General features: G+C 36.3%; 2 protein-coding genes across 2 annotated transcripts in view; both read right to left on the reverse strand.

The window, feature by feature from the left end:
- Positions 1-1,700, reverse strand: part of LOC110461004 (probable N-acetylgalactosaminyltransferase 9) — a 40,168-nt gene extending 38,468 nt beyond the window's left edge. Inside the window, exon 1 of the mRNA XM_021514264.1 lies at positions 1,339-1,700. Coding sequence (XP_021369939.1) covers positions 1,339-1,676 — 338 coding nt within the window. The 5' untranslated portion in view covers positions 1,677-1,700. The remainder of the gene's footprint in view (positions 1-1,338) is intronic.
- Positions 1,701-13,375: 11,675 nt separating this feature from the next.
- Positions 13,376-24,465, reverse strand: LOC110461001 (protein artichoke-like). Its single transcript, XM_021514260.1, has 5 exons — positions 24,100-24,465; positions 19,598-19,705; positions 14,707-18,705; positions 14,030-14,163; positions 13,376-13,486 (listed from the first exon to the last, which is right to left on the reverse strand). The coding sequence occupies exons 1-5, from the start codon at positions 24,233-24,235 to the stop codon at positions 13,376-13,378; spliced, it is 4,488 nt and encodes a 1,495-aa protein (XP_021369935.1). The 5' UTR covers positions 24,236-24,465.
- Positions 24,466-25,727: the final 1,262 nt, after the last annotated feature.

The following is a 25,727-nucleotide window of genomic DNA, read 5'->3' on the forward strand; positions in this document are numbered from 1 at the left end:
ACTATTTTTGTTGACCTTTGTCCATGGAAGGTCCCTGCAAAATTTCATTGAAATTGGTTCAGGGGTTTTGGAGAAGAAGTCGAAAATGTAAATTGTTTACGGACGCACGACGGACAAAAGGCGATCGCAATAGGTCACTTGAGACTTTGTCTCAGGTGACCTAATAATTATTAACACAGACAAAGCGGTTTCCTCTTTAAAGATTTACACCAAAAATCATAAAATTTGATCAGGGCATCTTGAAACAATGTTATACATCTATATATAGCTATGCAATTATTAAAAAAAACAGGACAGATCCGGATTGTATATATATACAGTTGCACACATTTTGGGCAAAACATTTTATTTAAAAAAAAGTTTTGCACATTATTGTTGGAAATCTTTTATATGATTTAATTTATAATTATAGATTTCAAAACTGCATGTGTTACTTTTGTAACTGCTTTGTGTAAATTAATGATATCCTATAGCTACTCTTAACAGAGGTTATTTATTAGCCAGCGAAGCTGTGTACAGGGCGCATCAAGGAAGTTTTATATCAAACTATATCTACTTCCTTGAATTATTTGTGGTAAATGTATCTATAGATGTGCAGCTCGAAGTATTTATCACATTATTGGTGTCAGAATCCAGAGGAAGATAAATTAAACAACATAATTTACAAGCACACAATGCAATACCACTGCATCATTAGCCTATACATGAATCTGTCATAATAGAACCCCAGTGCATGATTTGAATACAACAGGACATATTTTCCAATGCTTATATAAATTATATGACATTTAGTCACAAGGCTATGTTTCTAATTATAAAAAGTAAGGAAAACATTATGGTGAGGCACAATAAGTGTGGTAAAAAGATTTCCTACTATTAATCATCTCGTCATATATTTTCTGCGTCTTATAAAATTTTCGGAAACAAATTCCTATGCATGAATTTCAGTGTGACAGGGAGCTGGTGGTAGCAATTATGTACTACATGTACAGGTGTATTACATAGCAATATATTACAATAGATAATATCAATGAAAATGTAAATTTCAACTTATTATAAAACGAAATGGAATTGCAGTAGTGTACAGTCATGATCAATATCAATGTTTGTATTTTTCTGAAATGTCCATAAAATATTTCAGGTAAGGACTTATTTTAGTTTTGGTGGGTTGGTTAGTAACGAGGAAACATTGCATGATAGTTAATAACAATTTGCGAAGCAACGATAGAAAGCCTTATCCATATATACGTCAGACAATCGATAGGTTATCGGTGTCAACAAGCCGTTTATCGGTGGTTGTACTCTCTGATGTGCACCTGTTTCATATTTTATACTTACTTCGAGTCTCGTACGTCTTTCACGGATCTCTGTAATGATATTTTATCACTGGCAATGATATTAAATGCCTCCTTCTTAAATAATGAAGCTGCTAATGCTTTTTCTTCTCGTTCTAAAATGACGGGTTCTCCATTTTCTCCAGGACCCTTCCTACTTGATTCTGAAACCTGGTAGTCTTCGAAGCGTTTCCGCCGTTCTTTTGTGTAAACGTTTGGATTGCGTAATTCTTTTGAATTAAAGTAGTTCATATACACATATATTGCCGTCGATATTAAGGCGATTATTGCTAATATTTTCCAACTTAAACGTTTTCTTCTGAGGAAACGTGGCAAATTCATGTTGTCAGTGTAGCACTCCCGGACGGTTTCGGCGTTGTACGTGATATATGTCTAAACATCCGAGATAATCCGAACGTTTCAGCTGTCAATAACATTCGACCCAAAAGACGGTGTGATTTTTCCGTCACAAGCATTTTAAACAATATATATATCTATCAAATATCCATGCCCGTCCTTGAGGTTGCCTGTGACTTTCATGTAATACTTTTTAATGTGAAGTCAATTATTATACTTTTGGTTTTAATAATAATCACTAGAAATATAAGAAAAGGAAGCACCTATCAGCTTCTATGGCCCGATCGTTTTATTTTTTGTATTATCGAACCAGAGACGTATTTATTACATATACGTCTCTGATCGAACCATAGAGCTACCAGACTGTACAGTGCGATATAAGCGACTTCGAATGAGGTCGGGAAACAAGACAACATACTGCGACTCTCCTACCACGGATGCTCATTTATGACAGACACATATAAAGGCAGTATATATGTCTCTGCTTATAATATATCGTTTTCTCCTCAGTATCATTTTATTTTCCGTCGATTTTGCAAAACATACAACATAAGCTATCAATAGCTTGTTTTTCGACAAAAACATGAGTATAATAACAGAGACAAAACATTACAACATGAAAAAATAAAAAAACATGTTCTGTTATGTAAGCACAGAAAAAAGACCTTATCACATGGAAAGCATTTTTTGCACATAGTAGGCACATTGTACATGGTAATATAAGCACACTAGCACATTTAGCACATGCTTTAGCGTATTTGCATACAGTACATAACAAAACATCACATGGAAAGCTCATATACATATATATACTAGGCACATTTGCACACGATAAGCACATATAGCACATGTCTGAGCACATCAGCATACAGTTAGCATACAGCACGAAAACACAAACAACTGGCAATATTTGGCACATCACAGAAAAATGGGTTATTAGTATATTTCATTCCTAAATGAATAGGTAGACAATTCCCTGTTAATTAGTACATATAGATAATCAGGTGACAGCTTACTTACAATTTTAAAAACTTCACAAGCACCGAGTTTCATTCTAGTGATATGTATAGGTAAGATGATTTTGTACAAGTTACAATGTCCTTGTTACATTATTTGAAGTATAATCATTTAGTACAAATCTAAGTTCTCTTTCGTGTAGTTTCTTCATCTTGTTGGTACTTGATTTGTTACAGAAATGCCATATGACCGGACAAAAATTGAAATTTAACAATACCAAAGATTTAAAAATCAGCATCTTTACATACATGGGTAGACAATTTTCAACACGTTTCAATACAGCCAACTGTTTGGAGGCTTTCCTGCAGATTTCTGATATATGTTTATTAAAATCTAACTGTGAGTCTATATCAATTCCAAGTAGTTTTACGTTCTCCTCACACATTATATCTACACCTTCAATATCAAGATTATTAAAAGAATTTTGCTGTTTCCAAAATTAATAGACTGGGTTTGCTTATAAACAGTTAGAATAATACCAATGGATGAGGACTTTGGCCTCTCTCTCAAGGACCTGCTTTTACACAGATGCATGTCTGCTGGCATAGCTCAATGTGTGTTGTCGTCTGCATATTTAAACAAACAGGAGTCCTTTATATAGTAAAATATATCATTTATAAAAATGTTAAAAACTAGGGGACCCAATATAGATCCCTGGGGTAGACCCTTCCTCAGTTCACTCCATTCGCCGGTGCTGGGTCCCAAATATCCATTAAGATAGCCCCAACATAGTTTTGGTCATCCAAGGTCCTCTTCCAGTCTTCCAGCATGCGCAGCAGGGTGGTCTGGTACCAAAAACCCCGTCATGTACGCACTGAGAATGTAGACATTTAATCATGCATGATCCTTCTAAAAAACGTTTGAAATGCCAGGTAACACAGTCACAGGCCTATGATTTGACTTTAATAAATGGGAATGACCTGTGCAAGTTTAAGATTTTCAGGAAAAATACAGGCCTTAAAAGAAAAAGAAAGAAAAAAATGCAAACACTGTACTAATATGATCTGTACATGATTTTAAATTTTTAACAGAGAAACCGTCTACTCCAGAAGCCTTTAGAAGCATGTACATGTGCATACCTCCAATCACAAATGTGGACCGTCCACGTCTTTTGAATCCATAATATATCTATGCTCCGCCCACAAATGTCAGCCATAGATTGTCCGATAATAAAAACAAAAATTAAAAAAAAATATACGATCGAGTCTAGAAGCTACGGTTCCAGTAGCTATCAAAACATAGATGCAGAGAGGCAAACAAATAAACGTTTTACTGAGCGTATGACATTTTCGTTTATTTAGAACTCACCAGTGGCGCTAAAGTTTAAAGAATAAAAAATACTAACAAACTATCCAAACTACCATTAGCTTTTTTTCTGTTGATTTTCGGGCCCACCCTGTAGACCACACGCTTCCTGACCTTAACCTGTATATGCAAAGTCACAAGGGTCAAATGTGTTACGAAACAAGAGGCATACAATCATAACATACAGCCTGTAGCTTGATAGTATGAAGCAATGCGAAGTGTGAGAAAAGAAATGGCCTTGATCGATATTCAACGTCACAGCTAGAGGTCACATCTGATACAATACTCAAACATCTTTTTTTTCTAAGGAACAAAGCAGACTAGAGTACGGAATTAGATTATCTAACTTAGTCCGTAGACTAGCATCATGATATATCGCTAGTGGCTTGCTGGGAAAAAAGGGTTGAAATGTTTATGATCAAACAATACCTTGACCTATATTCACGACCACACGATTCAAAACTGTTAAAACACTCAAACAGCTGTGTATAAGAAACGTATGTTTTTTAACAAATTTATTGGTTGCAAATTAGCCTCTAATTTGGAAGCATATCATACCCATAGAAATTATGTCACTAAAGTTTTCAACGCTGAACGCTGTGCTGGTGGTCCCAAATCAAACGATTTCTGGCCCACCATTAAACCATTTTTATCAAATAAGGGTTCTGTACATTGCAACAATGTGATTTTAAAGGAAGATTATATATAATTAGGCCATTATCAGTGATGAAACAGAGGTCAGCAATGTTTTTAATGTTTTTATGTAAATTTTACTTCCAATATTGGTACAGAATATTCTTCTGATGAAACTCTTTTAAGAGAGATTAGGACACACAATAATGATGAGTCAAAATTTTGTTTTAACCATGTTTCCCCTTTCGTGGTTGAAAAGGCTATCTCTAAGGTGAAGGCGAAGAAGGCCACCGATATCGACGGCATATCTTCAAAACCACCACTGTTTTGATAAATCAGAGTCCTTTGCAAACTGAAGGAGGCACAAGTAGCTCCTGTTTTTAAGAAGAAAAAAATATTTTAGATAAACAAAAATACCGACCAGTCAGCATTTTACCTTGTATATCGACAAATTTTGGGGAAAAAACGTGTGATCAACTGACTGCCTTTTTTACTGATGTTTTTCATCCTTTCCTTGCAGCCTTCCGACCAGGATTTGGGTGTCAATCCACCCTGTTGCGACTTGTTGAGGATTGGCGTAGAGCACTGGACAAACATATGCTTATGTCGCCGCCGTACTGATGGACCTCTTCAAGGCTTTTGACTGTCTTCCTCATAACTTGTTTGTCAGGAAGCTGGAGGCCTATGGCCTGAGTAAAGCCTCAGTTAACCTGGTGTCCAGCTACCTGAACAGCAGGAAGCAGCAGGTAAAAATTGGCTCCAAATGCGGTGACTGGCTGGAAGTGCTATAAAGGGGATACCCCAGGGTTCTATTTTAGGACCCTTGCTTTTTAATGTATTTGTAAATGACATGTTTGTATATGTGATATCCTATATAAATTATATAATTGTGCAGACGACAACACTGTCAGTGACTCAAATAAAGACCCGGATGTTTTAAAACATAATATTGAAAATGACTGCCAAATGTAACAGACTGGTTTGAGCTAAACCAGATGAAAGCAAACCCTGATAAATTCAAGGCCATTTGTATAGGGAACGTTCGGTAGATGCTATACAGTCTGTTCCTGACAGTATTGTCGAACTTTTAGGTGTTTGACTCATTTTTGAACTTTGTAGCTCATATCCCTGTTTGTAGGAAAGCCTAAAGGCAATTGTCCATTTTAAAACAAATTGGGAGTTTTTTAACCAAACATGGTAGACTTTTAATTTATACTATTCTTTAATTGTTTCAAATTTTAACTACTGTCCCTTAGTCTGGCACTCTTGTTACATGAAGAGTGTCAGAAAGTTAGTATACATATTGATCGCAACTCATCCTTCAGGCACTACTGAGTATTACCAACAGCGATACGTTACATGTAAGGCGTCTGAAGGATATGTAATGTGAGGTTTTTAGAATTATTAACAAAATGTCTCCTGAATATATTCATAACCTTGTAAATATTAAGATGTCTAATTATGACTTCAGGAAAGAAAATACTGCAGAGGTGCCCATGGTCAACACTGTGAAGAATGGACAAAAAATATTTGCTTTTGAGACAGCCCGGGTGTCTCCCCAATGACTTCCAAAAAGTTGAAATCTTCAAAGAATTCAGGAGGCTGGTTCATTCCTTGGGATGGCCCTATCTGCCTTTGCAATATCTGCAAAGAGGGATTCTTCATGGTTACCTCTGCCACCTGACATTTTGAATTGTATATACTATTGTTGTTTTATTTCATTTCGTATATGTATTAATCCTATTCTATTTGCTTTGCAGCATATTATTCTTGTTTCAATTCCAAACATTTTTAAAAATAATATTTTACAAAACCTTTTTGTTAATTGATTTCCATATCATTTTAATTTCACACTATATTAGTGTATCTTTTTTCAATTTTTATTCTTTGCTATATTAGCATTGCATATATATTCCACTTGATAGTGTTTAAAGCCTTTCGTAATTCATGTGTGATATGCAAGTATTCATTCACTATTAATTGTGTCTTTTATTTACTTAATCTGAATACTACTTATCTGTGATCACATTAATTGCTTTTCATATCAACCCTTTTTTATATATTTATTGTATCAAAAGTGTCATATCCCGTGGGCCTTTGTTGGAAAGGGGACTCCTAATCACTTAGACACCTAGGATGTGATACTTTCTTTTTCTGTGATATTTATTATTGTTTTGGTTTTTTTATTTATATATGTGATTATCTCCCTTTACTTGTCATATAATGTGTTATTGTTATTTTACATATGCTGTAAGATGAAACAACCAGTAAGCACAATTTATTAGCTACCGTACATTTCTGATCATTATTCTGGTTATTTTATTGAGAATCTATCAGCACGTCGCTTACACGAACCATCATCAGTGGATTCCATGTCAATCCATTTGTTCATGTCATACACATCAAGCACATCAGTATTTTGTAGGATATTTGCTTTAAAAAATCACAAACTAAATCAGTTAAGGTATTAAATAGGCTGTTGTTTTTGAGAGGAAGCGCAGCAGGATTTTTGAACAAATGTTTGCATTTTCTGATTTTTTTTTAACTTGGTTTATTCTGAACGCAAGCATTTCTGCCTCTATATTCAAATCATAGTCCATATTTATTTAATCATAATTAATAACAATGGATTTGATATAGTTTTTTTAAATTACGTTTTTTAACGTTTTTAACGTCACTCCAATGTTGTTGTGAATCTCCGTTCATCACTTTCCCAAACATTGTCAATGCGGTTTTCGAAAGTTATTAGATTTGGTGCTTTAATCACGTTCTCGGGTAGGGAATTCCAGTCGCTAACAATTCGTTGAGTAAATGAGTATTTCCTAACGTCCAGTCTGCTCATTGATTTATCCAGACTGAGCGAATATCCTCGAGTCCTTTTATCTTGTTTTATTTTGTTGTGTTGATATTTTTCGTTTCATTCAAAATTGCCTGGGGTTTTTGTTTCTCTTGCATGTTCGTTTTCATCAGCTTGTTCAAAGATAAGTCAAAATTTTCTACATTCAGATTGAATATACTTTTTTATGTGAGTGTATCTGAGTTCATACCATTTGAATACATGTACAGTAGCCCCCGCTATACCGCCACATTTTCTCCAGTGCCATTTTGGCGTTTCAAAGGGGGTGGCAATACAACGGGGTTTTTGAATTTTGATTTTTTTTGTGCTTGTATCAGCATATGGTACTATTAGCAATTTCTTTGTAGCTTTCCTTTTTTCTAATTCCAACAATATTTTCATTTTGACATACATGTACTGTAATTTTATGAATGTTTGACATTTTGGGAGTTTTTTGGTTGTTTAGTTTTGAAAATATTTGCTAAGGGATTGCATGCTTGTAAGGAACACCTGTCAATTTCAACCACTGTTTAGACCTTCTAAATGTATTACATACAATAACCGGAGAGGGAGATGAATTATATAGGCTAGGTCTGTTGTCTAATTCATTTGTTTGAATCAATAAAATAGCTTGAATAGAAAATAGAAGGTTTTTTTCTGAGATACTGCATTCAGATAAGGAACTTGCACTTACTTTCCCAACAAATTCGTACCTTTTTGTTCCGGATTGCTGAATGGAACAATGGGGACATGTTTGTGGTCGAATTTTATTTTTATTTTGTTGAATCAAAGGAAGATTTTGGAATGAACAATATGAGAAGGAATTGTCTCCTGATACTATGTGGAAATTGTGATCAAGGCAAAAAGTGAAATTGACACTACGGTTGGTACAGTCAAATGTTCCTTTGTGTTGAGGCGTTAACCGTTGGAAGTAAGATCCTTTTCTAATAAAGATCCACATAATTTAAAGGTATTTTTCCTTGATTTAAGGTGCTGAGATTTCACAATATAAATGTGGTCTCTTTCTGTATATCTTGTTCCCAAACAGTTAGCTATGGCTTTGAGTTTATAACTGGTTGCACATCTAACCTGCATTATGTACCATTTCCCTCCAGTAAATGGATTTTGTAATAGCGGGGGACATTTTTGATTGGATCCTAGTTTCAGTTATTTGTTTTACATACACAAGTTTGCCTTCTGAAGTTTTCAGATTGTGTTAAGTTTCCATTGAATGATAAACTTGTACAGTAGAAAACCACTTGCCATCACCAGGTTCATCATATATTGACTAATATTTGTTTTGAATCGAAATGGTGTTCGACGGACGTATGCAATCATATTGTGCCTTGGTTAAAAAAAATAATGCCCTTTCTTTACTGGTATTTCTATAGCATGGCAAACTTATGAGTTACCTTGTCTTGTTGAAACGCTATAAGAATTGTCACGGTTGTAGAAATGTAGAAATGAACAAGATTTATGTTTTTACAACGGTCAATAACAATAATTAATGTACAGAAACTCTTGTTATGTTGCATTAGATGAAACTAGTTTTAACCTATATTGTCAAAACGGATTTAGGATTGAAATCACACAGTTTTTTAGTTTAAAATATCAGCTGAGTATAATGGTTAAGTAACAGATTGTAATATACATATGAAGAAATATAAGGGGATGGGGGCTTACATATGGGTATCCATCTTATTCCAGGGATCTATACCAAAGTGGAGAGGGGCTTAATTACTTGCGGTGATATATTGTAAGAGGTTTAACATTTGTGTGTCAATAACTGTTCATAATAATCTACAGTTTAGAAAAAGTCTGTCTTCTGAACTGTTCTTATCTGTATATTTGACCATTATTGTGTTGTATTGAATAGTACAAAATTAATAAGTTCTAGGCTTGTTTAAGCTCGGTCACAAAACAAGGCTAGATCTAGTTCAAATTGTGAAGAAATGAAAGGATGATGAAAAAGTTGATAATTTAAATAAAATGTTCTGCGATAAATACAGGGTAACTAAATACATTTTGTTCGTGCCACATCCATTAATTTGTTCATTGAAATATTGTTAATGGGTATTACCTGGATGGGGATGTCCACCTCTAGGTAGGAGTAATGATGCCGGCTTTAATTCAATTATTTAAAGTGCAACAGGGTAATTATTTTGAGGAAAAAGGTAGTTGATACCCTAATTGTACCCGTTGAATCACCTTACGTCTCCTTTGCAGAGTGCCTTATATTGCACGATGCCTGATCAAAGGTTTTGGTTGCATGCGTTTGTAGTGAAATTGACCTCATCAATGACGTGATTTTTTATTACCCAATGAAAAAGAAGCAAATGCATCCCGTCCGTAGCCCTGCTTTGTTGTCCAGTGAACTAGAGACTCTGGTAAAACCTAGTGTTACCGTTTTGTGACATCATAACGAGACTCCTCAGGATTCTGGTAAATGATTTCATTGGTCAAAAATAGACACACCTTTTTTCTGAAGTCAGAATTTGAGTGGCGCAAAATTGCATTGAATATTTTAATTTATGAAAAAAAATTCCTGTACAAGCATTTCTGAAGCATCCGTGTTTTCACTATTATCGAGAAAAAAGTAAGAAAATGCTTCAAATCTCAATAATGATTGCATGTAGTCTATTTTCATTTGATATTTTACAATGATACAAGTCAAGCCAGATTACCTAAGTGAGAACCTGTAGTGTTTTGAATGGTGTACAGGTAAACTCTCACTTGCTTTGCATGCTTTTTTCCAACCTCAGTCAGCCTTGTTGGCTTTGTGCTCAGTCACGATTTATTCAGTGGAAATATATGGCATTATTCTGGAGAAAAGACATTTTCTTAAATTTTTCTTGATAATAGTGAATACACGGATACTTTAGGAATGCATGTACAGGTAAGTTTTTTAATTAATTTCCTTATTCTTTGAAATGTTTTAACGGCGTTGACGTAACGTCCGGAAAGGAAAGTAAAAACACTGCCCTCTGGTGATGGTAATTCTAAAGTACTGTGCTTGACCAGACTCTTGAATTACAGTGAACCAGAAAAGGTAACCGGAAGTTGGAAAAGTTTCTCAGATGTTTTACACTTTACTGGTGAAGAGCTCCGCTAAGACATTTACATATTGTCAATCATCCATTAATTTTAATGTATGTAAAAATTCAAATAATACGGTCACTTCATGAATTGATATATTTTAAACATATACTAAATACAGAGAATACATATTAGAATAATATTAAAGAATATTGAATAAGGGTTTAGTTTTCGAACACCCGAGGCGTCCGAGCGAAGTTCTTAAAAAGTAACACATTAGTGTATAAGGAGTTACATCCTTTACTGTGTGTTGCCCTTTATTTATTTTTTTATCCGGAAGTGGTCATGTTTACATGCCATAGTGTTTCTACTCTCCGCTAAGCTACGCTTCGACAAAACAAAGTATCAAAGAGTGCAGCCTATCGGAGAGAAATGTTACTAAGGCAGGTAATCAAGAAACATTTTGACATTTCAAAATATTTTATTAAATCAATCAGATTTAATGGGAATTGGGCATCAGGCAAAGGCTATTCAAGCCCTCTCCCCGGAGGTACATCTCAAACAATAGCAATATAATGAACTATGAATGAACTTTAAGAAAAATTGACGTATACCCTCGTACCACAGTAAAACATTTTCAACACATATACTTACATACATGTATACTGAAAACAATTTTCATGATTTTTAATAATGTTTTATAAGGAGAAATTTTAAAACAAAAGATAAAAGCAGAAATTTGGTTTCCATAATCCTAAGGCGCGAAAGTGAGTTTATCATGTGTTGCTAGGGGAACGTTGTGTATTTGTTCTGTCTTTCATAATTGAACACCCTTTTCTCTCCTAGAAACTGTGTCTGTGAAACCACGATGGCAAATATCCCTGAAAATAGTTCATCATTTCATAAACAGCATGAACAGATGTCCTTAAAATAGTCCGCCATATCTCGTCACTTAATAGGCCTTTATCCAAACGACACTCACAGATTTCCAGAAAATAGTCTTTCATCGATAGATTTTCTTGAAACAGTCTGTAACAAATCTTGTTAGCAATATAATCAAACCTTTTACACAATCTCCAGGTGATAATATTTTACAAATAACTTGTCTATAAATGTCTATGGAATGTCTTGAAACATACGAAACTGTCACCATTATGCTTGATTTTAGCCAATGCTAATATTTTAGGACTATGGACCACCACACGTGACCTACTGTTGATTGTTATTACGTCAAACGGGTGTCTCCTCCATGTTAATGTCCGGCTGACGCTCCTTGTTAGTGGCTGACTGACGCTCCATGTTAGTGGCTGACTGACGCTCCGTGTTAATGTCCGGCTTACGCTCCTTGTTAGTGGCTGACTGACGCTCCATGTTAGTGACTGACTGACGCTCCATGTTAGTGGCCGACTGACGCTCCGTGTTAATGTCCGGCTTACGCTCCTTGTTAGTGGCTGGCTGACGCTCCATGTTAGTGGCTGACTGACGCTACATGTTAGTGGCCGACTGACGCTCCATGTTAGAGGCCGACTGACCCTCCATGTTAGTGGCCGACTGACGCTACATGTTAGTGGCCGGCTGACGCTCCATGTTAGTGGCCGACTGACGCTACAGGTTAGTGGCCGACTGACGCTCCATGTTAGTGGTGGACCACCACACGTGACCTACTGTTGATTGTTATTACGTCAAACGGGTGTCTCCTCCATGTTAATGTCCGGCTGACGCTCCTTGTTAGTGGCTGACTGACGCTCCATGTTAGCGGCTGACTGACGCTCCGTGTTAATGTCCGGCTTACGCTCCTTGTTAGTGGCTGGCTGACGCTCCATGTTAGTGGCTGACTGACGCTACATGTTAGTGGCCGACTGACCCTCCATGTTAGTGGCCGACTGACGCTCCATGTTAGCGGCCGACTGACGCTCCATGTTAGTGGCCGACTTACGCTCCATGTTAGTGACCGACTGACGCTCCATGTTAGTGGCTGACTGACGCTCCATGTTAGTGGCCGACTGACGCTACATGTTAGTGGCTGACTGACGCTCCATGTTAGTGACTGACTGACGCTCCATGTTAGGGGCCGACTGACGCTCCATGTTAGAGGCCGTTATCACTAATATCTCTTTACTCTGTAAAAAACCGGCAGATTGGTATCAAATTGAGATAGTGACCGACTGACGCTCCATGTTAGTGGCCGACTGCCGCTCCATGTTAGTGGCCGACTGACGCTCCATTTTAGTGGCCGACTGACGCTCCATGTTAGTGGCTGACTGACGCTACATGTTAGTGGCCGACTGACGCTCCATGTTAGAGGCCGACTGACCCTCCATGTTAGTGGCCGACTGACGCTCCATGTTAGAGGCCGACTGACCCTCCATGTTAGTGGCCGACTGACGCTACATGTTAGTGGACGACTGACGCTACATGTTAGTGGCCGACTGACGCTCCATGTTAGGGGCCGACTGACGCTCCATGTTAGAGGCCGTTATCACTAATATCTCTTTACTCTGTAAAAAACCGGCAGATTGGTATCAAATTGAGATAGTGACCGACTGACGCTCCATGTTAGTGGCCGCCTGACGCTCCATGTTAGTGGCCGACTGACGCTACATGTTTGTGGCCGACTGACGCTCCATGTTATTGGCCGACTGACGCTCCATGTTAGTGGCCGACGCTCCATGTTAGTGGCCGACTGACGCTCCGTGTTAATGTCCGGCTTACGCTCCTTGTTAGTGGCTGGCTGACGCTCCATGTTAGTGGCTGACTGACGCTACATGTTAGTGGCCGACTGACGCTACATGTTAGTGGCAGACTGACGCTCCATGTTAGTGGCCGACTGACCCTCCATGTTAGTGGCCGACTGACGCTACATGTTAGTGGCCGGCTGACGCTCCATGTTAGAGGCCGACTGACGCTCCATGTTAGTGGCCGACTGACGCTCCATGTTAGAGGCCGTTATCACTAATATCTCTTTACTCTGTAAAAAACCGGCAGATTGGTATCAAATTGAGAAATTGGAATTAAAATTTTGAATTTTATTTTAACATATTTTATTTGTCAACAAAAATGGTCAGGTACAAGTAATATGTATTAAGAGACGCATTCTTCAATACATTTCATCGTACGAATTATATGACAGTAAAAAAACACATTTATCAAACATATCTATATGAACGATGAGGACAGGGAAGGAAGAAAGTGTTCATTTCTAGAGACAACTTTATTTTTATGTGTTTATTCTACTGTAATATTTTACTTTCGACTTAGTCTATATTAAACCACAATTTACCAAAAGCAAACTGAATGGTAAAAGGTTAAATTCTGCATACAAAAGTATACAGTAAATGGTCAGATATTATCATTAAACAAGTATTATGAAATTTCCAAACTTATGGCATAGACATTTTTCACGCAGATATTATGAAAATCTTTGACAAATTCATTGCACATAACAAAGTGTTCATATCAAGAAGATTATAATATAAGGATGTTAAATTACCATAAACTAAAATTGACTTACGCGCTGTCTCTTTCTCCATATCGCCGTCAGTGTGTACAAAAACGGGTTGACAGCCGCGTTAACAGGCAGCACGAACACCATCACCCAGGCGTACGCTTGATCCGGAATCTGGATTCCACATTTAGACAGCACGCCTGGAAAGAAATACGTGACTGTTGTTGAATTTTCTCAATTCGAACGTAAATGAATCATAATTGTGTTAGTTGATGACTTTATCTACGAATATGAACGTTAGACACAAACTTAATTACATATATGAAATCAGGTAAAAGATAGTGTATGCCAAAATGAATTACACCACACCATACAACTGCATTGACCTTTTAGGACTTCTCTTATGCTAGGGGCAAAACATGTGGATTCCAATTTTTTTCTGAACTACTGTTGAAACAGAAGGGGAGGTTGGTAAACAATTACAAGAATTTAAAATGCGACATACGGGATCATTTCAAATTAACAATGGGTAAACGTGCATATCAGAACAGTGCAACTACTCCCAAGAGATAGTTGTGGTGTCGCTTTCAATTGTTACAACAATTCTCTTGAGATAAAAAAAAAAAAAAAAATCACAAACAGAGTCTACAACCTCGTATCTTGAAATATGAACGAAGGACATACACGTAATCGCACCTACCCACCAATTGCCATTTATATAGAGTGAATGAGCTGAAACTTACCCATGACTCCTATAGGACACCAGCAGCAAAGGTCGGTCACCACAACCAGGAAGAGGGTCCTTGCTACAGTCATCTCTCGTTGACGAGTCTGTGATGATGTTATACGACTGCCACGTGTCCTCATGCTTTTGAAAATGCAACTTTGCCCTATGACTATGACAACAAAGACCAAGCTGTTTAGACAAACAAACACTGCAAATGAATATTCCGCTCCTGGTTGGGCATTATTTGTCAGTGGTAGGGCGAGGCACACCCCGGACTGAGAGTAGTATGCTCCTTTGAAATAGAACTGCATAGCAACAACGGGAATGATTGCAATTGTGGCGGAAACGATCCACAAGAACACTGTCACAACAGTAGCTTGTTCCCACGAGATGTTCCACCGGGAAAGGAGGGACATTGGAAACACTATGACAATAACCCTGTCTATTGTTACCATTAAAATAAGGAACGTCGACATCTCACTAGATATACTAGACAAAATTCCAGCTGTGGCGCATACGAAACTTGTTCTCCATTTCTCTTCATTCCACGCATACACGTTGCTGTAATATTCATCAACGACTCCTATTATCAGCAGGTACACTCCCATGAGAAAATCAGATATAGCCAAATTTAACACAAAAAGTGAATAACTCTTTGTAATGTTTTCTTTATCAATGAAAATTCGGTAGAAAATGACGACCAAGTTACCGATTAAAGCGCACACACCAATGACCCATAGACATGCTCTGAGTACACCTGAACTTATCAAATCATGACAGGAAGAAATCGCATCACTTTGTGACTGACATGTCGCATCACCATTTAAGCATTCCAGATCTTTAACTGGTTTTCCCAAACATTTATTGTTGTCAACAGATTTAGGTTTGACGCAACACATGAAGGGAGTATCAGTCAACAAAGTGTCCAGATGATCTAAACCTTTGAAAATATACTCCGTAACTTCCAGTGTGTTACCAACAATATTCAGATGAGACAGTTTACTATTATTGACAAAAGTTCCAGCAGGTAACCATGTCAAACGATTGTTTGATAAGTCTAGAGATGTCAGATTAAAAGGCAACTTAGGAAGATGAGAAAACTCGTTGTTGCCAAGAAGAAGATACACTACAGAGAGCCCACTGAAAACATTCATTGGAAGGACGGATATACAGTTATTGGACAGTCTGAGATGACGGAGTGACTGTAGTCCAAAGAACACTTTATCAGGAAGAGCCCGAATCCGATTATTGTGCAAGGAGAGGTTTATAAGCTTAGTCAATCCATGAAACACAGTTTGTTGGAGCACAGCTATCCTATTGTAAGATAAATCAAGTGTTTTAAGTACAGGGTGTTCACGAAACACATCGCTGGCTGGTTTTATAATTTTACTGTTAGTATTTTCAGGGGGGAATTTTATTTTGTTATTAGACAGAAAAAGTCCTTCAAGCTGAGGCAGATTTCCGAACACGGTATTGGGAAGAATTCCTATTTTATTGTTTGACAGAACTAATTTGGTAAGTTCAAACAGTCCTCTGAACACAGTATTTGGGAAACGTTTGATTTTATTATTAGCCAGAAGCAGTTCAGAAAGCTCAGGCAATGTATTGAACACATTGACTGGGAGGGATGCTATTCTGTTATTGGTCAGGTCCAGTTTAGTAAGTTTTGGCATCCTACTGAACGCATTATGGAGATGATTTATCTTGTTGGCAGACAGATCCAGTACAATAAGTTTGGACAGCCCAGTGATCTGTTTAGGTAGACGTCTGATTATATTTTTAGATAAGATAAGTTCGGTAAGATTTGACATTTCACCTAAAGCAGTATCGTGTAGGAGTTTTATTTTATTGCCAGACAAAACGAGTTTTTTAAGTTCATACAGTTCTCTTAACACAGAAGAGGGCAGATGCCTTATCCGATTGTTGGACAGATTCAGTTCAGTAAGTTTCGATAGTTCACCAAACAAATTTTCTGGAAGTTTCGCAATCTGATTGGTGTGGAGAGAGAGATGGGTAAGTCTAAACAGTCCACTAAACACGTTATTGGGTATATCTTTTATCTTATTGTTAGACATACCCAGTTCTGTAAGTTCAGAAAGGCTACTGAACAGGAAAGCGGGGATAACCTTAATCTGATTAGAGTTTAGTTGAAGGTGCGTAAGTACAGACAGTTCATTAAACACATCATTTGGGAGACCCGTTATCTCATTGTTTGACAGATCAAGTTTAGTAAGTAACGGCAGTCCATTAAAAACATTATTTGTGAGAATTGCTATCTTATTGTTTGACAGAAGTAGTTCAGTAATGTTCGAGAGTCCGCGGAACACAGTGTCAGGAAAAGGTCTGACTGTGTTACCAGGTAGGTCCTGGTCAGTAAGATTAGACGGTCTACTTAGCTCAGTATTGGACAGAAATGAAATCAGATTGTTAGACAGGTTCAGTTTGGAAAGCTTTGATAGTCTACTAAACACAGCATCAGGTAGAAAACGTATATTATTGTTAGGAAGATCCAGTTCGGTAAGTTCAAACAGTTCACTAAACACGTGATCAGGGAGAACTTCAATCTGATTGGTAGCCAGGTATAGGTGGGCAAGTTCAGGCAATCCACTAAATACTGTTTCAGTGAGAACTCTTATCTTATTGGCAGATAAATCTAGTTTGGTAAGTATTAACAGTTCACTGAAAATATTTCTGGGAAGAGTTTCTATCCTATTGTTAGACAGATCCAGTCTTGCGAGTTCAGACAATTCCTGGAAAACATGATCAGGTAGAAGTCTTATTTTATTGTTTGAAAGGTCGAGTTCGGAAATATCAGATAGTCCAGTAAACATGTGATCAGGAAGACGTTTTATATTATTGTTGGAAAGAACGAGTTTTGTCAAATCATACAACCCAGAAAACACATTAACGTGGAGAACAGCAATGCTATTTTTGTGCAGATAGAGCTGGCTAAGTCCGGACAGTCTACTAAATACAGTCTCTGGCAGATGTCTTATCTGGTTGTTAGATAAAGTCAAATCGGTAAGTTCAGCAAGTTTATGAAACACCGTCTCTGGAAGACGTCTGATCTGATTATTAGACAAAACCAAGTTGGTGAGTTCAGTAAGTTCATTAAAGACAGTATTAGGAAGACGTGTTATCTTATTGTTAGACAAAGTCAAGTCGGTAAGTTCAAAAAGTCCATGAAACACAGTCTTGTGGAGGCTCGTTATCTGGTTATAAGACAGACCAAGTTTATTGAGTGAAGAAAGTTTAACAAACACGGTCTTCGGGAGACTTCTTATTGAATTATTGGACAGGTTTAGTTCCATAAGTTTAGACAGTCCATTGAACAAAGAATTTGGCAGACGTTTTATTTGATTGTTTGATAGAACTAGTTTCTCTAGGTTGAACAGTTTATTGAACACATTATCATGGAGAAACACAATGTTATTGGAGCTCAGAGAGACATGTTTAAGTAGAGGCAACCCACTGAAAAGTAATTCCGGTAAAACTGCTATCTGATTCAAGGAGAGATCAAGAAATGTAAGGCAAGACAGTGGGCGGAAAACATTCCTATGGAGAATCGTTATCTGATTGTCGGATAGATCGAGTCTTGATAGAGCAGATAGTCCATTGAAAACTTCCTCTGGTAAAGACGATATATTATTATTAGATGTATCCAGTGATTTCAGGTTATGTAACCCATTAAAGAAATTATCGGACATATTGGCCATATTAAGCACAACCAGAGAATTAAGATCCGAAGTGTTCAAAAATTCTGACAATTGTGATCCATTTTTGTTGACACCAATGGAGAAGATGCTCTTGAAAAAGAAACTTGAAGTTGCAAGAGCAGTTTCAGCAAAGGTGACTGTTAAACCACTACACATGCAAAATGTGTGGCACATATCGCCACAAACAGACTCGTCGTCAGATTCAGGGCACTGGTCTGTTCCGTCACAAATCTCGTCTATCGGAATGGTTTGTTCATCAGTTGATAAGCAGTGGTTTATCCCAGTGCAATTGTAAAGGTCTGAAACAGAAAAGAAGAATACAAGCTATTGATACGAAATTGGTGGTGGAAGTAGTAATAGTCGTCTAGTGGAAGTGTTGGTGGTAGTATTAGTAATAAGGCATAACAATTGATACAAATCCCCTCGCATTCACACATTGTGACACATGTAAAAGGAAATGAAGTCGCTAGAGCGATGACAAAGTTTTTTTTCTAAAAAAAAAGTAAAAGTGACCTCGACCTTAAACGCAGTCATCTGAAATGCGAACTTGTTTAAGATATTGCCATACCAAACACTTATTTATGGAGTTTCATGAAATTCTGTTGAGGAATGAAGTCGGTAGAGCGATGACAAAGTGTATCTGAAAATAGTAACAGTGACCTTAACCTTCAACTTAGAAACCCAAAACAAGATCTTGTTCAAGGTATTGTCATACTAGCACTGGTATAAAGTTTCATGAAATTCCGCTGAGGAATGAAGTCGATAGAGCGATGACAAAGTTTTTCTAAAGATAGTAAAATGGCCTTGACCTTTCACGCAGTAACCTGAAACGCGAAATTCAAAATATTGTTATACCAAACACTTGAAGTTTTATGTAATTCAGTTCAAAAATAGTAACAGTGACCTTGACCTTCAACGTAGAAACCCGAAACGCGAGCCTGTTAAAGGTATTGTCATACTACACACTCGTATAAAACTTCATGGAATCGATTTATTTACACAAAATTGTTTCGGTCAAAAAAAATCAATTTTATTTAGATAAAAACTTCACATGTATTTACTATGGGGATGGATGTGGAACATTTCTAATTAAAAGAACAACATTTAATGCATACTCATTATAAGATTTTCTTGCATTTCAGAGGGTGAACGTAAACATGTTAGCATATATTCTTTATAATCAATACTAACCGCATCCAACGTCTGCTTCTTGTCCTTGACAGTGAACATCACACCTGTAGGTCAAAGGTTGACAGAAGGTTTCTTGGCATTTATGCTCTTCTTCAAGGTGATGTCTTTCTGATGGATCAGATGCAAAGACCGCATCAGCATGGGTATTCAAGCTAAATCATTACTATTGTTAGATCATATCGGTATACAAAATTAGTTATTGCATCTTAATGGAGCTAGGTAACACATTGCAGTTTGTTGTGCCAATTGTATTTTAAGGCAAAGAGTACCAACCCGTTAAACTATACTTTTACCGCTGTCACTATTGTGAAATCGTTTTCAAAAGAAACGTTACATATCAAATCACACATGTGCAATGCATCATACAGAATTATGGTTCTTCGAAATTTCAAAGTTTGAAAATAGAAAAAAAAAATATTGGAAAGAAATGAACGAAAGAAAACTAAAAAAAATGGAAGGGTAGAACTCGGGAGCTTTACTTTCCAAAGTCTTCAATGGTATACGGCCATGTCATAAATATGGTATTACTGTATTACACACGGGTAATAAAACCTGAAGGTGCTGCGATTGGTCAAAGCCGTACGTCACTACAGCGGTACTACTTTTACTATACTCCATGGTATATTTATTGTTATTCAAATGAATGTGAAATGTTTATTTTGTCATTATTATTTTCATTGGATTTAAAACGATTTATTATTAGAACAAAAATCTGGAACTACTTTGCACCTCGCGGAACGACAATACAATGATCGGAGTGCTTTGGTTTTTAACTATATGTAGTCATCTGATAACCCATAATTGTGTTTGAAGTGTTTGTTCCAAATTATGAATGATATGTGAAAAATAGAATCTAAAATGTAACGGTAAATTATTGAACGAGTTTAATAAATTCAATATGAAATATACAATCATGTAAGATCCTCTGTGTATAATTACTGTATAATTTATCCATGAGTTATGAACGCACGGCAAAAATAAAAACATAAATCCAATTTTTAAACCGCAAATTCTATAAGAGAAATACCATTGTAAGAACCAAGCTTTGAAAGGGGAAGTTACTCTAAGCCAAAAAATCTACTCCTTTCAGTTGCTTCATCATCTACAGTAGAAAGGAAAATACTCAAAGTAAATAAGTTTCAACATCTTTGTCTAAACTGCGGCGAGACAGGATTTTTTTTATTTAGATTCAATAAAAAAAGTATGGTCAGTGCATTTACTATATATCCATTGGCATTATATAAAACATTCTTTTGTCTTGTTGCATATATATCACGGTGCAACAAGGTGTTATGTTTATGCTATTGTATCACTTCAGGATACCTTATGTTGATCGCCTGATGCTTGATCAATTATTCTGCATTTCCATTTCCGAAATCTCAACTTAATATATATTTAACATCTATGTGTTTGGCCCTTTTGTTTAACAAAGAAATCCATTCGCACAACTTTCTCGGGGTCGGGGGGTCAAGACATTCAATTTTGGTAAATATGTCAAACTACAATGAAAGGATAAGTCGCTTTCATCTTCTCCTTCGAGCGTAATTTTTCCGGATTTTGACTCAGATTTTTACCTTTGTTTACATTTCTACTAAACTAGTACATACTATACCTACCAAAGCATATGCAAGTCAATGTTTCGATAAACTTTCCAGTTGGCGTATGAATATGTCAGAAAGGAGTTCGTGAAGTAGTATGATTTATAGATTATGTTCAATCAATTTTGTCAGAAGTTTAATATTTAATAAACATGTATGTGTTTGTTATGTTAAATTTACATTGTTATCAAAACAAAACAGCTATTTATCTTACCAAGATGACGTCACACAATGAGTGATGACGTCACATGCGTTGGCACCTTCCGTTGCATAGAGTTGCACTATTCCAATATTTAAGAAATTATTAAAAAAACATTTATCATAATCGCATTGAATGCAAATATAGGGGTTTGAAGCATGTTATATTAGGTTTTATGGGATATAGACTTTAATGGGTCTTGAGACAAATTAAATTAACTGCGAGGTCTCAGGAATAAGCATGGAAAAAGTATTACTACATTGTGAATTGAACTCAATCGTTGATAGAGTCTCAAAGTTTTAATTGTCATACTTATTATGCAAGCATTTTCAATTCTGATTTATATTATATTTCTTTCCATAATTTCTCTTAGATCTTTTTTCAATAGTCAATGACTGGTCCAAAACACCACAAAATGTTCTTTTTATTGCATTTTCTTTTTCTTTTTTGATAAACAAAAAGTCTTGAAAAGGGTGCGTGTGGTATTTTTTTTATCTGATCTATATTCCTGTCCTAGAGTTAATACTATCAAAGAGATATTCTGTTTAATTTACATAAATAACATAGTGTAAAGTATGAAAATCAATTCTGATGTAAAAAGAATAAAAATACTCTATTTTCTCCTAGGTGTAGTGTACTTCTTTAATCGGTAAATAAACGAATGAATAAACTTGAATATGTTACATAAATTCCATCTCATATGCCCAAACATTAGGGAATATCTATCGTTGTATTGAAAAGGCTGTCTCGCTGCTCAATGATTCAGTCATTTGAACATTTGAATTTGTTTTCTCAATAAATAAGCATGTTTTTCAATTATTTAATTATTCATTTTTAACGACGACAAAAACAACAACAAAACAAAACAAACAAAACAAACCAACAAACACATATTTGATGAAAAAGCTCTGTAAGAAAAAATATCTAAGTACCTTCAACAGGTCTTGTAAATTTTAATAACACCCGAAGGAAAGCTCGAAAGTGGTTTCTATACAGAAGTTGTCTTTTTATAGAATCCTCAGAAGTTTTAACAGTTTTTTACAAGCTTTAGATAAACCTACCAATCATACCACTTAAGTATTTTCTTGTCCAGGAAAATTGTATGTTTAACAAGAGGCCCAATGGGCCTGAATCGCTCACCTGGTATTAATCTCACACTTGTAATCTTAAAAGTGGACTAAAATACAGCTACAGGCAGAATATCAGTGTTTGATTCCTAAGAACCTATTAAAGATTTAAACATATGACGCCTGTGACCTTGAATGTCGAACAAGGACATTAGGTTGAACAGAGTTTAAAGTCTTCCAACCCAGCATGCTTTTGGCAAAATATCATAACCCTGGACCTATTGGTTATATAGAACAAGTCATTTAAATATTTAAACATATATTGACCACTGTGACCTTGAATATAGGCGAAGGTCATTCATTTTGACACAATTTGTAGCCCTTCATCCCTGCCTGTTAATGACCAAATATCATCACCCTTGGCTTTTGGCTAATTTAGAAGAAGTTTTTTAAAGGTTTTAAACATATTTGACCCCAGTGACCTTGAATATAAGTAAAGATCATTCATTTAAAAAAACTTGGTTGCCCTTTATCCCAGCATGCTACTGGCCAAATATCATCATCCTAAGACTTTCGGTTATTGAGAAGAAGTTGTTTAAAGGTTTTTAACTTATTTGACCCCTGTGACCTTGAATATAAGTCAAAGTCATTAATTTGAACAAACTTGGTAAACCTTCATCCCACCATGCTACTGGCCAAATATCATCCTAAGCCTCTTGGTTATTCAGAAGAAGTACTTGTTTACAGGTTTTAAACATATTTGACCCCTGTGACCTTGAATATAAGTCAAAGTCATTAATTTGAACAAACTTGGTAAACCTTCATCCCACCATGCTACTGGCCAAATATCATCCTAAGCCTCTTGGTTATTCAGAAGAAGTGCTTGTTTACAGGTTTTAAACATATTTGACCCCTGTGCCCTTGAATATAAGTCAAGGTCATTCATTCGAACAAACTTGGTAGCCCTTTATCCCAGCATTCTACTGGCCAAATAGCATCATCCTAGGCCTTTTGGTTATTGAGAAGAAGTTGTTTAAAGTTTTTAACATAATTGACCCCTGTGGCCTTGAAAATAGGTGAAGGTCATTTACTTGAACAAACTTGGTAGCCCTTCATCCCAGCATGCTACTAGCCAACAATCATCACTCTGGGTATTTTGGTTATTCAGAAGAAGTTGTTTAAAGTTTTTAACATATTTGACCCCTGTGGCCTTGAAAATAGGTGAAGGTCATTTATTTGAACAAACTTGGTAGCCCTTCATCCTAGTTTGCTTCTGTCCAAATATCATCACCCTAGGCCTTTTGGTTATTAAGAAAAAGTTGTTTAAAATAAAATATGGACGCCGGACGACGGACGACGGAAGGACGGACGACGGACGCTGCACCATGGAATAAGCTCACCTGGCCCTCCAGACAAAGGATACAACTTAGAACATGCATGTTGTCAATCGGGAATCAAAACCTCATGACAAACAAGTATGTTTTTGTTACGTTGTTTCCTCTTCGATCATATATATTCTGTCACAATTTGTTCTTAAACAATCTGAATTACAAGATTGGCGTGTGATCGCATTTCGAAAATGCTTCTATAAAAGTTACAAGGTTTTGACTCCGGAAAGACAATGTATAAATATCTTACTTGCATGACATTCGATTTCTGTCTTTGAAATAGCTGCTCTCTCAAGACGTGTTCTGGAACCGTTCTTTTTCACACCATACTCTTGTGTCTTCTCTTGTTCACTTAACTTGTTAAAGACGTTCTGTGCATTTTCCATATTATCACTTGAACACACACCCTGTTGACAAACGCAAAAAATTCCGAACGAAATAGTCCAAAAGAATGATGGCTTTAACATGACTCTCATGAATATTATATAACCCTTGTTTGTGGTAACAGTGTATAATTTAATCACGCGCTATATTTGTAAGAAGTTCGCACAATAAAAGAACTGGTCGATTCACAGGCAAGTGTCGACGTAGTCCAAGGCGGCAGTTACAATAACAAAGCAATTCCTGGCAAGTGATGCAGGACAACTGCACACGCTGTTGGCCAAGCATTAGTTAAGATTCCCAACGAAGTCTTTATATCTTTTCCGGGATTACTGGTTGTTTTTTCCATGCGTCATTTTTGAGTCCAACGCGATTCCTGACACAGGCACAGAACAACTGATTATGTTGTAGTCCATGTGTCAGTTATATGTCAAAGCAATTCCTAGTTAGTGCCATAATATCTGCGTGGTTGTTCCAGCATCAGCAGCATTTCAAACAAATGAATCACGAATGCGTTGGCGGAAGATCTATTTTCATAAAATACATACATATAAATATTTCGTCTTGTGAATTAAATTTATGTGGGCATAATGCATTTAATCTATAAAAACATTGATATTTGTATAAAATACTAAACATTAACAACATTTTAATTGAAATAAAAAAAAATGAATTTAAAAATAAAGTTACAGTAATATGTTGTATGACTTAAAGATTGATTCTTGAAGTAAGAGTACTTATTCAGAACAAATTGTAGATCATGCATACCAGATTTTGTTGAATTAGTCGTTTCTAACATGTTTTCGGAATAAAATGTCCAACATGAAGCCCTATTTGATACAGAAAGGCCCGACGGAAACGAGGACGACATCAGCATATAAGGGAAGAAGCCTGAAAAACAGGCGACACAAATAAGACAGAGAAGTGGAACATTCCAAGTATATGACCATATGCCAAAAGAAAGATGTCTGCATGGCATCAACCATCAGGATAGAAAAAAATGCCTGTGACCTTAGTTTTGAATACATCCATCAATATAAGCCGGAACACTGGCATTATAAGATCTTTAATTATACTGACATTCAATTTTTCCTTGGTTATTTTGCAAGGTGTGTCACACAGAACCATGCAGTTTCTATGCGTGGATACATGAAAGATTAACCCCAAAAAGGATGTCCACACGTTAACCGGAACCGGAACCGGAACCGGAACCGCGACCATTGCATTCAATAGACGTACAAATGGAATGTCTTACCTTTATGATAAATGAAAGAATTGTAAACATAAAAATATACTGTACAATCATTTATTTTCGTGTGGTTAAAATTTCGTGGTTTTCATATACTAGCCTGTTTCAAGGACATTATATTTCGCTGATTTCTGATTTTCCCCTTTACAAATTTATGTTTTCGTGGGGATTTAATTTCGTGGATTTTGTTATCCATGAAATAAACGACATTTAATGTCCCATGAACATTTATGATTTAACAGTATTTA

Source organism: Mizuhopecten yessoensis, unplaced genomic scaffold (assembly GCF_002113885.1).
Source record: "Mizuhopecten yessoensis strain PY_sf001 unplaced genomic scaffold, ASM211388v2 scaffold10531, whole genome shotgun sequence".
NCBI lineage: Eukaryota > Metazoa > Mollusca > Bivalvia > Pectinida > Pectinidae > Mizuhopecten > Mizuhopecten yessoensis.